General features: G+C 39.7%; 1 protein-coding gene across 3 annotated transcripts in view; it reads left to right on the top strand.

The window, feature by feature from the left end:
• LOC109404438 (uncharacterized) overlaps positions 1 to 13,005 on the top strand; it is a 108,071-nt gene that overhangs the window by 62,829 nt on the left and 32,237 nt on the right. For 2 of the 3 annotated variants that reach the window (XM_062858394.1, XM_062858395.1), the window contains exons 2-3: positions 983 to 4,087; positions 9,329 to 9,425. In XM_062858394.1, coding sequence (XP_062714378.1) covers positions 1,010 to 4,087; positions 9,329 to 9,425 — 3,175 coding nt within the window. In that variant the 5' untranslated portion in view covers positions 983 to 1,009. Of the gene's footprint in view, positions 1 to 288; positions 871 to 982; positions 4,088 to 9,328; positions 9,426 to 13,005 lie in introns of those variants that run through there. The other variant, XM_029863216.2, reaches the window with a different exon arrangement.

Genomic DNA, 13,005 nt, shown 5'->3' with positions numbered 1-13,005 from the left:
CTATCCCCCAGATCCCCCACCCCACAACATTTTTTTTTGTGCTTATGGTAGGTATATACCGGCAGAAGGGGGTGGATCTCCTATGTACGCCACCGAGTGGCGAGAGTGCATTCATTCAATGGGGAAAAGTATGAGCATAAAGCGGTCCAGTGAGCAAGCAACATTGAGCGCAGCATAAGTGCTGAGCTCTGCTGCATGCGTCGGTCGCGTCGTCGCCGATGATGTTGATGTGCCAAAGTCAGCAACAGTCTGCTTCACCATCCAACTATCGCCGGTCGGTCGGTGGTGCTGTGTGGGGTGTTATGACGCGGCGACATTGCAGGGGTGTGAGTGCAAACGCCACCTTTTATGCTGTTCAATGTGCGTGTGTTGCTTATGCTCGCGGGCGTAGAAGTGTGTACGTGTGACTTATGTTTATGCTAGAATAGAAATTCATATGGCGTATGTGGGTACAACATCACATCACCGATAGAGGTAGGTATGAATGAGAGTGACTGTGAGAGACACGCCGGGGCAAAACACACAAAGAAAAGTATTGGGCACTGACTGACTGCCGGACGGAGGTTGGAGTCTCGGTCGAATCGCTCCGATGGTTTAGTAGCGATCGAGTAGTGTGAGTGTGCGTTCAGATGACGGTCGGATCGAGAGCAGGAAAATAAGTACTGCCAACTTTTAAATTTTGTAATTCGCCAATTGGTGAGATCTGTACCTACTCCTGCCTGTGTGATGTGATGTTCTTGACTTTCTGGGGCATATGTTTGCGTTGTTGTTTGTTTTTTATGCGTCCGTGAAACGGAAGGATAAGTGAGAATTTTTGTAAAGCTATCGACGACGGTTCTGATTATGGTTTCCTGTCACTACCAGTGGAGTGTATGTTTATAAGATTATTAAGCCTCTCTTTCTCTTGCCTTGTAGTGTTCGTATATGGAGTGTGATACTGATTGGTATGTTTTCCGTTCTCTCTTTTTTACGTTTTCCACAGATCTAGTGGCTAGCTGTGCTTCTCAAAATGGCAACCCGTGAAAAGAAGCCCAGATCGGTGAATTCGGACTCTCCCACTCCGTCCCTCGGCGGTGGTAGCGACTCAGCCCCCTCAACCCCAACCAGCAAAGGCAAAGGCAGTCGCGCATCCTTGAGCAGGCAAAAGTCCAAACAATTGCTTCAGAGCGCAAATGAGGACTCGGTTCAATCGACTGATGATATCGCTGATCCACCAGTAGCAAGCGAATCTGCAGCAAATACCAGTGGATCGAGTAGCACTAAATCCACTAGCGGTAGCAGGACTACCCGTGCCACGACAAATGAACCCACGGAATCTACTTCCACTTCAAAGGAGAAAGAAAAAGATAAAGAAGACACCAAGGATGCAAAGGTTACTCGACAGAATATTACCAAAAACAAAAAAGCTCCCGCAGGGGACAGTGACAAATCCAAGACCTCCGTGACGGCCATCAAGAAAACTGCAATCCTAAAGCGCAAAACTAGGCCAATTGTAGGCAAACCTGTCTTGGGGAAGAAAGTAATCGCACGAAAGCAAGTCAATGCCAAAGGCAAAAAAGAAGTGACCGTGACCCTGAAAGAGGACGATAACAAAAACAAAAATCTGCGCAATGGCAAACCTCGTGCCACGGATAGTCCTGTTTCGAAAAAGAAATCACCCGCCGCTTCCAAGGAAAAGGCACCTGCAAAGGACTCGCCCACAGATACGGTAACGGTCAAACAGGAACGTCGTCGGTCGGATTCCGTTTCCAAGTGCTCCGACGTGACTGACGCCAGTACAACACTGGACACTTCGTCAGTCAAGGATGATGACGACAAAAAGGACGACACTAGCCTGTCGGAAATCAAACGGGAACTCCTAGAGGAGAGTGAGACCAAGTCCAAAATCTTGGACAAAATGGCAGAAGCTTTCAATGAGCGTAAGACCCCCACTATCCCGCCGACATCGAAGGACGAAAAGACGGTTCGCCGAAGTGCTCGTCAACGTAAGAGCACCCCCAAGGAGAAGGAGGAGTTCGTGACGCCAACGACGAAAGTCAAAGCACCGGTCGAGATCAAATCGGAACCGATGGATACGGACACGGAGTCCGAAACCGCCGCTCCTCCGTTGACCATCGACACCACAGAAGTTCCCGCTAAGGATACGCCCAGTAGCGGCGTAGAATTAGAAAAGGACTCATCGCTTAGCCCGGAGCTAGTGAGTGAAGGTGTTTCGGAAATCAGTGTTAAAGAGTTTTACAGTGAGCCAGCTTTTCTGGAAAATAATCTTGGAATTGAAAAGGATCCCAAATTGGGAGAAATTGTGCAAGTGCAGGAGAAGATTAAATTGGATAAGGGAAGTGATAGTGAGGCAACGCCTAACGGAAGCACGTCGGCGAAAGAAGAAATCCAACAAGTGGTAATAAAAGAAGAGAAAAAAGATGAAGAAGATGTTAAAGATGAGGAAACGGTGAAAATAGAAGTGAAGCACAGTGAAACCATGGGGGTGGAAAAATTGAAGGAAATAATCGGTGTTGTGGAAGCAAGCAAAGTGGTGCAAAGCAATGTCATTCCACCTGTGGTAGTGATTCCTAAGGATGAAGGCTCTGGTAATGAATCGCCTCTTTCCGATCGATCGAATGATAAGGATGTGTTGTTGAGTATCATAAACAAAGTGGAAAGCAGTTTGAAGAAAGGTGATTCGCGATCCGACTCGGAAGGAGAGCGCACGGGTAAAACGAAAGCGAAAAGCACAGCAGCAAAGGAACCGAAGCCGAAAGCTCGGAATGCAAAAGACAAGTGCAAAGAAGATGAGAAAGCGAAAGAAGAAAAGTTACGCCAAGAAAAGCTCCGAGTGGAAGAAAAGGTGCGCGAGGAAAAGCTTCGAGCCGAACGGCTGAAGCAAGAAGAAGAGAAGAAAATAATCGAAGAAAAAGTCAAGCAAGAGCAACAAGAATCGAAGAAAGTTGTTCCAGCAGTGCCGGAAGTAACGAGTAAGCCGAGCAGTCCCAAAACAATCGAAGAGGTTGTTTCGGTGCTGGAAAAGGTCCTTCCGGCCAAGACCGTGACAACGCTGAGCCTCACTTCAGCCGATTCACATTTGGTTTTGTCGGTGACATCGTCAGAACCTACAGTCGATGTGGTCGAAAGCAAACAGCCAGAACCTCTGAAACTTGAACAAATTGTTTCGAAGGCGATCAATTTGGAAAATCTTCCTGCCATCACCCTTCTCAAGAAGGATCCCAATCAGGTCAAAGATGAGACAAAACAACACGAGGCTGTCCATGTGAAAGCCGAGCTCGAAATTCTCCCCCTGAAAGAAGTGGCCTTGGCCAAGGAAGACATTTCCAAAAACAAAAGTTCTGAAACCCCGCTGCAAATTATTTCCAAGAGTGAGAATGCTGCAGCGGCCGTTGCCATTACGACCGTTACGGCCGAAGGCAACAAATCTCCACTTAGCATTATCGCAATACAGACTGATAAAGGTTCTGACAAATCTGCTATTTTCCCAGAAATTCCAGAAGAAGCTCGAAAAGCTAAGGATACAGAAGCGGTTAAGAATCGCGATCGTGTGCAAAGTGATGTTGCACACACAAATGATATCAAGACTGTCGTCGTTGTAAATGATACGCATAGCGTACCAAGCGAGCTTCCGAGCTTACCTGACCCATCAGCGGAGTCCACCAGTTTTGTGTATTCGGCGACGGTGACGACCGAAACGTCGGAAGACGTTGCCAAACAAAAAGAGTCCCATCTCAAGCATCTGGGACTGCTGACCTTACAGGCTGCCAGTGAGGAAAAACAACGCCGCAAAGAGCTGGTTCTCCACAAACCGACCGGCTCATCTGCAAGTTCGGCCGTGAGCACCTGCTCCAGTACGTCGTCCACGAGTTCCAAGAGTGGCGGCAGTGGCAGTAAATCAAACACCAGAAATTCTGAATCCACCGGAACCCTGAAAACTGTGATAAAACTCAATCGAGGGGAAAAGCGCAAGCCGCGGCTCCCGCTCAAGATGACCCTGCAGAAGGGAAAAGGCAAAGGCGCCGAAAAGGATGCCAACGGGGGCGAAGGAAATGGGGAGACGGCGTTCTACATCATTCAGAGTGAGGTGAGTTTATCATCGTGCATACATTTATATGATATATCTTCCAAAATAGTATGACCACCGCAATATGAAATAAAAATCCGTGGGTGCGATTAATCTTTCAAATTGATAGCACCTGAAAATAGTCTACCAGAAACTACTCAGATAGCATAACAGATTTCCGATAAACTCAACAATTTTTGTCATAATTGCACCAAGAATTTGTCAGTAAATAAATTAAAAAAATACTCTTGACAATTTTCGAAAAGATCAATATGGGTGCTGTTAAAATTTAATCTAAAATTTTCTTAGGTGAATGAAATACGACTCACAGCTTTGTAAGAAGGCATTGATTTCAAAGCAGTTACGCCTTTTTGGAATGTCAGTGCTGATTTGCCTGTCTATGCTTTCTACGTCAATGTATTTCACCAAAAAATCATCAATAAGTTCTCTAGGAATTTTAAAAGAAACTCCACATTCGCCAATCACGAAGAAAATACAAAAAAATAAAATAAAAGCCGTTGTTTTTTTTTTTTTTTCATTTTTTACAGAATTTTCTCCCAAAAATTAAGCAAACAGCTCCAAGATTTTTGCAAGTTGTAAATAGCAAATGATACTTCGAAACGAATAAGGTTCAAGTGTTTTCCCCTGACATATATTTCCACATGTTCCAAAGGAAGTATCCACAATAAAGTTCATATCAATATGAATTTAGGAAATCGTTCAATAAAACTCTGAGTGTTTCTTCTTTAATGCCTCAGACAATATCACCAAGAATTTGTAAAAAAATATCCAGAGTTTTGCAAAAAAAACACACACACACACACACACACACAGAACGACATCCATAAGAACTGTTTCAAAAATCTTTGTCAATAATTTAAAAAAGATATTCCATTAATGTATCTCTAATGAGGTTCTTCCCGAACCAACTTAAAAATCCATCAGTAGGTCGGCTTCAGAGGTACGTTTTCCTCCATTTGGGAAATTTATGCCATTGCTATACTGCCCATAATCGCATATCAGTAATATTCGACAAGAGTTAGCATTGATAATGATATCATCTATAGCACTTCACGTATGCTGGACCAATAACCATAAAATAAATTAGACCTAAATTCCATTAACGGCACGTTTTAAGGTCAGTTAATTTCCTGAATGTGACTATTATGCTATTACATTTGTCAAAGATACAAAACAACTTGATATTTCTTTAACAAATCCTAGAACAAACTTTTAATTTTTATTCAGTTAGTCGACTGCACTTGTGGTTCAGTGATAATCTTCGGTGTTCACTCAATACCTGTAAAAAATGCAAATGTTACACTTGGCCCGCCAAGGGTACCAACCTCGAAGGGGCGATTCTCTCAGAATATCTCTCAGACTTTGTCGTGGAATTTCTCTTATAGTTTTTCCTCTTAAACTTTCAGCGATTCCATCCGGTATTCCTCTTGGGATTTTTCCAGGACCTCTTCTCGAGATTTCTCGCGGAGTCTCTACAAAAGTTTTTCCTGGGATTTCTACTAGAGCTGCAGCAAGGATTGCAGTGATTTTTTGAAGTGATCTCCCTGAGTTTATTTTTATGCAAATTTTCTCAGGATTATATTTAGAACTCCTCTCGGAATCTCTTACGGATTTTTTTCCGAGATTCTGGGTGTTCCTTCTAGGATGTTTCTAAGAGTTGCTCCTGGAGTTGAAGGAGTTTTTTTTCGAAATATCTCCTGGGATAATTTAGGAAATTCCCCTTTAAGAAATCCCTGGAGTAAAATCGGAAGTAATCCAGGAGAAATCTTGCGACAAATACCGCAAGATATATTGGAAAAATCTCGAAAGGAACTTCTGAAGAATGCTGGGTGAGTGCGACTGGAAATTTGTTACTTCCGGAAAAATTGGCTTTCTTAGTCTTGGACTATTCAAAACGGTGAGTTTTGCTTTGCCCGACGTTTCGGCTCTTTTATTGGGCCTTTTTCAAGGGGATAGCTGTCAACCGTTCCTCGTTACATTGGGTATTGCCGGATTTATGAGGGGGAGCTTCTTGTATACAATTTTACACATTAATTTATCAATTTTGGGACACTGGGACACTATAGCAATTATCAACGACATGCACTACACTACCAGTGTCCCAAAATTGATAAATTAATGTGTAAAATTGTATACAAGAAGCTCCCCCTCAAAAATCCGGCAATACCCAATGTAACGAGGAACGGTTGACAGCTATCCCCTTGAAAAAGGCCCAATAAAAGAGCCGAAACGTCGGGCAAAGCAAAACTCACCGTTTTGAATAGTCCAAGACTGAGAAAGCCAATTTTTCCGAAACTTCTGAAGAATCCTGAGAAAAATTGTAACATCCCAGAACAAATGCTCTGGGAGTAAACGCGGAAGGAAATATTAAGGAAATTTAGTAGAATCCCTGAAACCCTCTAAAATATATCCAGGGAGGAAATACAAGCGAAATCCCGCGAGGAAATTTAAGAGAAATATCGAAACCCTTTCTTGAAGAAAATCATGGAAGAACTTCTGCAAGAATCTAGCAAAAATCCTGGGAGAAAATGTTGGAAAGCTATCCCGGAAAACCACCAAATCACCGGAACTTTTTCGAAGGTCCTCCGGGAGAAACAATGGAAGCATAAAGGGGAAAAATCTGAAAGAAATCCCGGGTGCAAATCTCAGAAATCCCGAAAAAATATCGACAAAATCTCAAAAAAACAAATTTATGGGAGCAATTTTGCTCCGAGCAAATATGTTAAAAACCTCGTGATGTAAACTTGGGAAAACTGGATAAAGCCAGAAAAACTCCGGGAAATCTTTAAGAAATAAACCTTTGATTAATTCAAGGAACTCGCGGGAAGAACTCAGCGATAAACTGCGGAAGAAATTTAAATAGAAATTACTGTAGAAATCCAACAAGAAATCCGGGAAAGAATTCAAGGTAGAATCATGCAGTGAATTTCGAGAGAAATTTACATTGAAGCAAGCTCGCGGAAATTTCTAAATAAATCTCTGAAGGAATTCCTAATCTTTGGAAAAGTTCTTGAAAAATATTCATCGGATTAGCATCAGAATTGTTGATATGCTATCATATTTTCATTTTTTTTAGATTTTCACTAAAATCTCGACATTACTCGTGGAAAAATTCACGGAAAACTGGCGGAATTTTATTTTAGAATAACACATCCTGTTTGAGAATTTTTGATAGATTCAGCTCATATTCATAAAAAATGGAAATATGAGCTGAATCTATCAAAAATTCTCAAACAGGATGTCTATTTCTAAAATAAAATTCCGCAAGTTTTCCGGGAAATTTTCCACGAGTAATGTTGAGATTTTAATGAAAATCTAAAAAAATGAAAATATGATAGCATATCAACAATTCTGATGCTAGTCCGATGAATATTTTTCAAAAACTTTTCCAAAGATTAGGAATTCCTTCAGAGATTTATTTAGAAATTTCCGCGAACTTCCATTAATGCAAATTTCTCTCGAAATTCATTGCATGATTCTACCTTGAATTCTTTCCCGGATTTCTTGTTGGATTATATTGAGGTATCCTTGATTCATTCCGAATTCCTGCGAGAAATTCCAAAACAAGAATTCCTAATGGAAAAATCCTTGTAGGGCTTACTGATAGAATTTTAAGAATAATAATTTTAAACTTATCACGAAATTGCGAAAGAAATTCGTTTTCAAATTTCTGGTGCTTTTTCTTGGAAATGCAATCTCTTCTAAAGCCTGCGCACTTTAGAATCGGTACACTTTTAACCGGCTGCAGATCAAAAACGGTTTAACCTAGAAAAAATTGTTGTAAGAAGCAAATGAAGCTTATTTATTGTGTTTTGTAGGAAAAATATAAAAAAAATCAGTTTTTATTTCTTCAAGATAAAATTTTGATCTGATTGTGAAATTCATGCCATTTTATTCTGCACAAACCAATGCTCGTCAACATTTGCAAATTTCACAGCTTACGGGCTGATATTTCGACAAGAAACATAATTATATTCATCAAAGATATGCTCTAAACAAGTTACGACATTTTAATCTCTTGACAAATATGGTTCACAAGACCATAATAAACTTATAGCCTCATTGTCCATTCACGCTAAATTCAAAACAAAATTTTACTCAAAGTAATTTTTTATGAAAAAATATTTCCTGGGATTGTTTTTTGGATCTCTCTCTCTTCTCTTCTTGGCGTAACGTCCTCACTGGGACAAAGCCTGCTCTTCAGCTTAGTGTTCTATGAGCACTTCCACAGTTATTAACTGAGAGCTTCCTCTGCCAATGACCATTTTGCATGTGTATATCGTGTGACAGGCACGAAGATACTCTATGCCCAAGGAAGTCAAGGAAATTTCCTTTACGAAAAGATCCTGGACCGACCGGGAATCGAACCCGTCACCCTCAGCATGGTCATGCTGAATACCCGTGCGTTTACCGCCTCGGCTATATGGGCCCTGCTGGATCTACAATTCCCCAATTTAAGTGGCACAACTTAATTCATATTGAAACCTGGATTATTTTTGGAATTATTAGCAGTTTTTCCTCACAGTAGTAGGAAATTAACAGTCTAGCCTTATGACTCCACATAATAAGCCTAAAATAAGATAGTTTTCATGAATAAAACTTATAAAGCTTATTGGCAAGCGAGGCTCTACCAATTCAATCCTACCAGAGTGGTTTTCATTCTTCAATATATTCTAACAAAAAAGCAAGACACACGTGAAATCTCAAACTTTAGCTAAATGGCGGCTTGGTTTTAGCGAGAAGTACGCAACGTTAAGATCTAAACGGAGAATTATCGAAAAAAATGTCAGAAAAATTCAATGATTTTACAAGAAATTCGCGAACGATCTGGGTATCAATATTGATGAAAAATTATCTATTTCGTTAGTTTAACTCACAAAAAATAAGAAATGTGTTTATATATATTTTATAATCTTTTATTCTCTATTTCAATTTTAATTGGCCGTTTGTGGTTTACCATCAATCAATAGTAATTGTCTCGTAAATGACGATGACACTACCTTTCCCCAGCTCTTCTTTTAAACACCTTGATGTGGTCATGCAATTATGAAAAGTGCAATATGTTTGTGTAGAAGATTTTTGCTATTTTCCCACTCCCACATGCTACCAAAGCCCGACCACGATGGCGTTGTTACACAGTAATAAAGTGGGATGTTGCACACCTGTTGCTTTCTCTCGCTTCGTCCATCTATATTTTCCGCTTTGCTCATCAGATTTTCCTTTTTCCTCCCTTACATTCAGGCTGATCATCAGAATCAATCGATGACCGATTCGATGGCGACGGCACAGGGAACAGCGGCACTCGGAAGAAAAGCGCACAGTCGTTCCCACACCACAGGTAAGTTCTATGTTGTCACGTCTTAGGTTCATTTAGCAAACTTTGGGGGTTTGTGTTCTTGTCGAACACTAATGAGCGGGTGTGGCGGCAATCAGGATAATTAAATTGAAACCCCACTCCGCCATTGAGGAGAATCGTTTTGTGGGGGCTCGAATTCAAGAACATCAAGAACGATCCTTTGAATCGTAACTGTAACTGATTGATTTCAGCAGAGTCAGCTTTTATTTAAACAATGTGATGCATTGAATGGTTTATCAACATACTCTCGAGCACCATCAAACACCATGCGTCTCCATTAACCCTCCAGCGATCGCGCTGTTGTATTTTGTATAACACGTTGAAAAAATCTCGCCTTTTGTATCCGTCATTAGCGCGGTGCTGGCGGTAGTGACCAACCGCTAGAGTTACGGAAGGTTAAGTATAAGAATTAATTTACGACGACGCATGGTGTTTGTTTCCTGACGTTTGATCGTTTTTCATAGTGGCTTGTGCGAAACACATCTAACGATGCAATAAACTAATTAGGTTGTGCCAGGCACATGATGCTTTTAGGATATTATTTGGCCTAAATCAAGGAATACCGGTAGATGAACTCTACGTCAATATAAAGCCACAGAGTATAAATGGTTATCATCGCACAACAACAATAATGATCGAGTGCTCTGCCGACTAGACGTCTCCATATTTTTGTACTTGATGGAAAACATTCAACATGCCGGCAGTAGTTTCGCAAAGTTCGTTCGTTTTTTCTTCGCTCTTCGTTTTTCTTTTTAATAGGACACAATCAGTGTATAACTAGATTTGTAATAATGAGTTTATATTTACACGTATTTGTATAGTCTTCTTTATGGATATGCAACTGAAAATCATTGGATACTCTACTAGAATGATTCTAGATGTACCAAGCTGCCGAAAGTCTGCTTTTTTATTGTCCGGAATAGAGCAATTTAGGGACCCAAGCTATGGATGATAGTGTATGGTGTTCATTGGCCGAACAGCCTCCAGAGCACTTCTTAGACTGTCTATAAAAATTAAGTAGTGCTCAAGTGGAAGAGTACCAATTAGGGATGTACTGCCGTGAATCGCAAGTCAGTCCCATCTGCATTTTGGCAGGGCTGGTAGCAAGTCACTTTTTAGTGACTTAGTCACTTTTTTTGGGTCGGTCACTAAAAAGTCTCTTTTTTCAAGGTCAGGTCACTAAAGTCACTATTTTCACCTAAAAAGTCACTTTTTTCAACTTTTTTTGGGAAATTGATAAAATCTCGGATACTTTTTCAAAACGACGTATCAACATAGGATTCGCGTGAATTATACGTCGTTTTGAAAATGTATCCGAGAAATACGGATTGAAAAATATTCAAAAATGTTAAACCATCAAATGATGCCACATTAAACAAGTCAAATTTTCCCTATACAAACCGTTCCATGCAAAAAAAAATCGCTTCGCAACTACTTTTATGTTTTTCTTTTGGATCCATGGGAGACATTGAAAGAAAATTGGCTACTACTTGCTCCTATCCTGCAATTTCAATCAAGTTGTCGGCGATGATTGAAATATTCCAATATAAAATTACCATATTAGCCATTAAATACCTCTGAGGAAACATTTGGTCGTCATGACCGCTTTTCTTGGTAGATCAATCATTGCAGAATCTAAATCTGGTACTAGATTTCTTACGGAAGCGTGTTTTTACGAATTGGAATCTATTTTGTAAACTGGAACAGCCATCTTCATATACAAATAAACGCCCAAAAGTATGCATTGCCCTTGTAATTTCATAGTGTTGAAATTGTTGTGTTAAAATTGTATACATATTTAAATGTTTACAACACCTCAAATAATGACCGAACCATGCACGGCCTTGAATAATCTTTAAAGACCATTACAGCGCTTTGCGGACCTCTAAATTCCTTCGCGGACATTATTACATTACGGACATTACGGACCTTCACAGACCTGCACAAGCACTGATTGTTTTGCGGACTGGACACAAAGGCTTATATTCCATGGAGATCTTGTAAGATCTGTACCATGTATACAGTTCAATATAATACTCCATTTACTTGTTAGAAGGGTCATTTGTCTGGGGCGTATAGAAGAGTCATTCGGATCTACAACTGCACCTACATTTCATGGAGTTTTGGGACGATCCAGATCATATGTAGAACTAAATGTAGTAAAACTGTTATTGATATCTTCAAAACATATTCCTTAAAAACAACATCAATGGAATCCAATCACTGTACGTGTGTATAGGAACAACTTTTATATATATTGGAGGAATGAGTTCCAAAAAGTTTGGAGAGTTTTATAAACTAACGCAAACATATTTTGTATTGGCCGCCCCATGGTGCGTCGGTGAGAGTGCAGGCCTAATAGCATGTCGCTATTTAGTGGCTTGGTCATTATTTTAAGTCCCCAAATAAAATTAACAACTTCTCCCAGAATGCCTGCAACTACATATTATGAAAATCTAACCAGAAACTATGAGACAATTCAAATAAATTAGTAAATATGGGACATTTTGAAGAAATTAAGAGTTCTATTACATTTCCATAGGCTATTCAAAAAAAAAACCGTTGTTTTCTTCTTGTAATTCTTCTGAAAATTTCCAAGGGGGTACGTAGAGAAACATTTCAAGTATTTCATCAAAATTACTTAATTACTTTCTGTTATTCATTTTTTTTATTTTGGGAGAATTTTTGCAAAAATATTCAAGAAATCATATTTGAAAAATTCTTATTCAAATTCATTCGCACATTTTTAAGCATTTGTCTATCTAAGTTTCCATCAATGTGAAATTCATGACAGAAAACATCCAACAAGTTCTCCAAGATTTTCTTAATTTATTTATATTTTCTTGACAGAATTTTCATGCCATGCTCATCTAAGTAGTTCTGCACAATATATTCTATAAAATTGTAGATACATGCAGCTTTGTACAATTTTAGGAATGGAAGATGAAAGTTTTTCTTGAACATTTTCATTATGCGGTACTCCAGGGATTTCTGAATCAAATTCGTTCTACAATGTTTCCTCACTATGCATATTTTTGTGCCAAAAGTAACTATTTAGCCACTTTTTTGCTATCTGAAAGTCACTATTTGGTCACTATTTCAAAGATTTTGGTCACTAAAATAACTGTTTTGACCATCAGTTCTTGCTATCAGCCCTGTTTTGGGCAAAAATGAGTTAATGACCGTTTTCGAGCTTTCTTCGGATGATCTTTCAGCTGCGTACAAAAAAATATATAGTTTGTTCAGTAAAATTGAAAAACAACACCAAGTCAGATTGTCCCATAATGAAATGTAATCGCAAGTCAGTCCCATTACGAATTTGTGCGCCCTCCGGTACAAAACCTAACACTATTTTAGCCAGTTTTATATTTTTCACTGTTACGTATTCACGTTTGAAACAATATGTGAAAGTTTCATGATGATCGCAAAAGTTTTCAATTGATGGCGATTTTTTAGAGTTTCGCATGGAAATCGAATTTGAAAACTTCAGAGGCCATTTTCTCAATGCCTACTTTTTACATATGGGACTGACTTGCGATTCACGGCAGTAGTAGTACCGGTA

The sequence above is a fragment of the Aedes albopictus genome, chromosome 3, assembly GCF_035046485.1.
Source record: "Aedes albopictus strain Foshan chromosome 3, AalbF5, whole genome shotgun sequence".
In the NCBI taxonomy this organism is placed as follows: Eukaryota; Metazoa; Arthropoda; class Insecta; order Diptera; family Culicidae; genus Aedes; species Aedes albopictus.
This window is presented reverse-complemented; position numbering and strand designations above follow the sequence as displayed.